The sequence below is a fragment of the Caenorhabditis briggsae genome (assembly GCF_000004555.2).
Source record: "Caenorhabditis briggsae complete genome, chrII, whole genome shotgun sequence".
NCBI classification, from domain to species: domain Eukaryota; kingdom Metazoa; phylum Nematoda; class Chromadorea; order Rhabditida; family Rhabditidae; genus Caenorhabditis; species Caenorhabditis briggsae.
This window is the reverse complement of record NC_013486.2, coordinates 15,286,421-15,290,244: the sequence shown is the minus strand read 5'-3', so window position 1 is coordinate 15,290,244 and position 3,824 is coordinate 15,286,421. Positions and strand designations below refer to the sequence as shown.

At 34.7% G+C, this 3,824-nt stretch overlaps 2 protein-coding genes across 2 annotated transcripts in view; both read right to left on the bottom strand.

Annotated features, from left to right (window-relative positions):
• Positions 1-584, bottom strand: part of CBG16031 — a gene marked incomplete at both ends in the record, with an annotated part of 1,339 nt that extends 755 nt beyond the window's left edge. The window contains one exon of the mRNA XM_002643362.1: positions 130-584. Coding sequence (XP_002643408.1) covers positions 130-584 — 455 coding nt within the window. The remainder of the gene's footprint in view (positions 1-129) is intronic.
• A 731-nt stretch (positions 585-1,315) lies between these two features.
• On the bottom strand, positions 1,316-2,312 carry CBG16030 (the record flags this gene model as incomplete). The annotated part of the gene is made up of 2 exons (XM_045243111.1): positions 1,316-1,438; positions 1,779-2,312. 2 exons carry the CDS (start codon positions 2,310-2,312, stop codon positions 1,316-1,318), a joined length of 657 nt encoding a protein of 218 aa, XP_045095934.1.
• Between the last annotated feature and the right edge of the window lie 1,512 nt (positions 2,313-3,824).

Below are 3,824 nucleotides of genomic sequence, written 5' to 3'. Positions count from 1 at the left end.
GTCCCTAAGGGCTTTCAGCGTATTTTTCGATGCGTTTTTCTCGCCGAAGGAATTTTTTTGAACTTTTTCTTTATTTTTATGTCAATCTACATGCATTTCTGCACATTTTGATGCAATAAAAAATTTCACCGTACACCACCTTTAAAACATTTTTTTTGATTAAAACTATAGATTTTCGCTATCACCTTCAAGGCATCCAACTTGTATCTCACTGCACATGTGAATTTGATTTTCATTGAATTTTTCGATTTTTCCAATAAAAATTCCTCGCATCTCCTGATTGCAGTTTTCGCATCGTACATATCTGCCATTTTCAGAATCCCCTCTACAGTATAATCATCAATTGCAGATTCTCCATATAGAACTTCTAGAAACTTCTGTAAATCCTCCGGATCGATATTATTCAGTTCGATTATCGATTTTTCAGATTCAGAGAGCTTTCCAAGTAATAGAGTTTTGAAATAAGACGAGTGATGAGCAAGGTACATTCTGTTCACATAGAATTTTCGATCTCCAGCAATCAAAATGACATCCGAAAGCTTATTTTTTCCGAAATCGAGATGCTCGCGATAACGAATCCCCATCGATTTATTGCCGATTCGTTTCTTGCGCTTTCGTTTCTTGCGGATTTCAATTCTTGCCCCGATTTGTAGAAATAGTTTGATTTGAAACACTTTATTATTAGCCAAACAACGGAAAAACAAAGAAAAATTATTATTAGCCAAACAACGGATATTATTAGCCAAACAACGGAAAAACAAAGAAAAATTGGAAGAATTTTGAGAATATTAGTATAAAAAACAAAAAAAATTAGTAATCATTTTCACAAAAAAGAAATGGCTTTCAAGAAAATCTCCTTCCAGACTTCCGTGTCGAAATCAGTAGAATCTTCCGGAACGAAATTAGCCAAACAACGGAAAAACAAAGAAAAATTGGAAGAATTTTGAGAATATTAGTATAAAAAACAAAAAAAATTAGTAATCATTTTCACAAAAAAGAAATGGCTTTCAAGAAAATCTCCTTCCAGACTTCCGTGTCGAAATCAGTAGAATCTTCCGGAACGAAATTAGCCAAACAACGGAAAAACAAAGAAAAATTGGAAGAATTTTGAGAATATTAGTATAAAAAACAAAAAAAATTAGTAATCATTTTCACAAAAAAGAAATGGCTTTCAAGAAAATCTCCTTCCAGACTTCCGTGTCGAAATCAGTAGAATCTTCCGGAACGAAATTAGCCAAACAACGGAAAAACAAAGAAAAATTGGAAGAATTTTGAGAATATTAGTATAAAAAACAAAAAAAATTAGTAATCATTTTCACAAAAAAGAAATGGCTTTCAAGAAAATCTCCTTCCAGACTTCCGTGTCGAAATCAGTAGAATCTTCTGGAACGAAATCTTCGAAATATGTCGTTTTGGTCATTTCGGAGAAACATTTTTTCTTCAATTCAGCCAATTTGTATTTAATCGCCAGGGGGAATTTGAATTTCAGCGTTTTTTTCGAATGATCCATCAGAAACCCTTCGCATCTTCGGACAACGAATTTCGCATCGAAAAAATCAGCTAGTTTGAGAACTTCCGAGACTGTGTCATCTGAAAAATCAATAATTGCTCAGAATATTCCAAAAACCCATACCATTCACAAATGTCTCTCCGTTGATAAGCTCTAGGAAGTTCTGAAGATCACTCGGATCGATATCCTTTAATTCGATTTCAGATTTTTGAGATTCCGAGAAATTCCCGAGAAATAGAGATTCGAAATATACGGAATGAGAAGCCACGAATAATTTTGAGACATAGAATTTTTGATTTCCAGCCAACAAACAGACATCTGAGAACTTCTTCGCCACGTCATCATCAAAATTTCTCAGCTTCGGAAGTTGCTTCGGAAGTTGCTTCGGAAGTTGCTTCGGAATTTCGAATCCTGTCATTTTCTTTATTGTCACGTGGAATTCTGCTTCCAGGTTTCCATTGAACCGATAATCTTCTAAGTCAAAATAATTAATCAGAACCAAGTCGATAACTTTCTCAGACGTTCCGGAAATCGAGTGTGTTTTATTTTTAATTATTGAATCTCTGTACAAATTTGAGTCCACTTCGATTTCCATCGACCATTCACTTTCAACAACGTCTTCTGCTTTTCGAAATTCTAATTGAAAATAGTCAAAAACCTCATTTCGTGAAACCTTCAAGGAATGACGAAGCTTCCAGAAGATTCCGAAGTGTTTTTCTTCAACTACTTCTTGTTCTGGGTTTAGAACGCCTTCAAAAACACGCTTGATCACAAACTTCTTCTCCTCTCTATTTTCTGTCATTTTTGTCGATCTTTGCAGCGGGTTACCTGGAAAAAACAAGGAATTTTTAAAATTCAACAAGAATTTCAATATTCATGCCGAAAATCTGAGAAAAAATGACGAAAAAACTCCTATTATGCTTGTCTGAGAAAAAAAGGTGAGACGCAGAGAAATAGTGTCTGCGTCTCCACTTAATATGTGCTATTTAGGCTCTCCGCTTCGATATCGCTACCGTATTCAGACTGCAAATAATACTCTCTAACCTTTTTTTTCTCAGACAAGCATAATAAAATTGGTGTAAATCAATGCAAGAACTTTTCAAAAACACTTATTTGCTAATCGCTGCGGAGTCTCTGAAACAATTTCTAGGCGTGCGCCTTTAACTACTGTACTTGAAAATATATATTTTTATTTTTTAATGAATTTTGAGTTATTTTTCGCAGGTTTTTAGACAATAAGTGTTTTAAAAAACAACTTACATTTTTTCTAACTGGGAAACTACACAATTCAAATAAAAAAGTACAAAAATCAGACATTTCTAGCCGATTTTCAGCATTTTGACGAGTACAGTAGTTTCTTTGAAGGCACATGACAACATTTTTTACTTGAAAAAAGTAAGAAAAGTGAAAATTATTGCAAAAAGAGACAGATTTGAAGGCATTTATCGATAAATTATGACATAATTGAATATTTAGAGAGGAGACAGAAGGAAAAAATGAAAAAGCCAATTTTAGAGAGATTTCCGGAGCATTTTAGGTGAAGAAATGTTCAAAAAAGATGAAAATTTACTGAAATTAGCGATGGCCGAGAAAGTGGGAGTTTTCTCGGCCACCCCCCGGTGTAGTCCTCGTGGACAAGCAATTTGGTGTGTCGAAATCCGGCCGCGTGAAAACGATGCACGTTGCGGCCGAGAAAACAACGGTGGGCGGAGCTTAGCTACCACAGAGAGAATCTTACTGTATTTTTCAAATTCTTGCACGCGCCTTTAATACAGTACCTCAACATTTATCGAATTTTCTTAAATTTCTCTCATTTTTTCGCTTGTTTCTGTCTAATTTTGCGTATCTCTTATAAATCTTTAATTTATTTTTCTTATAAAATAGAAAAAAACAGCCAAATAGGGCCCAAAATAAAAAACGTCCGAGGTACGGTATTTAAAGGTGCAGTCCAGTGTACCGTATCATTGCCTACAAAAGATCCAATTTGCACGCTTACATTCTTGAAATTATTCAAATTCTGCGACCAATATTCTAAAATTGCCAATTCCCAATTTTCGATTCTCGTGAAATCATGAAAGACGATGTGCTCCTTTCCGTTGAATTTGAATTTCCCGCCTGTGGAAATCACCGATTCCGGATTATCGATTTTTTCCAGACAATCCAGATAGACCTTGAGTTTTTGGTCTTTTCGAAGCAAGCGGATTTTCCTGAAAAAATTTTTTTGGCCTAAAAAATTTGAATTTCTTAAATATCGATTTTTCGAAAATATCGATTTTCGGCCCTACCACGACATCCCTAGATGATCCTCGACGTC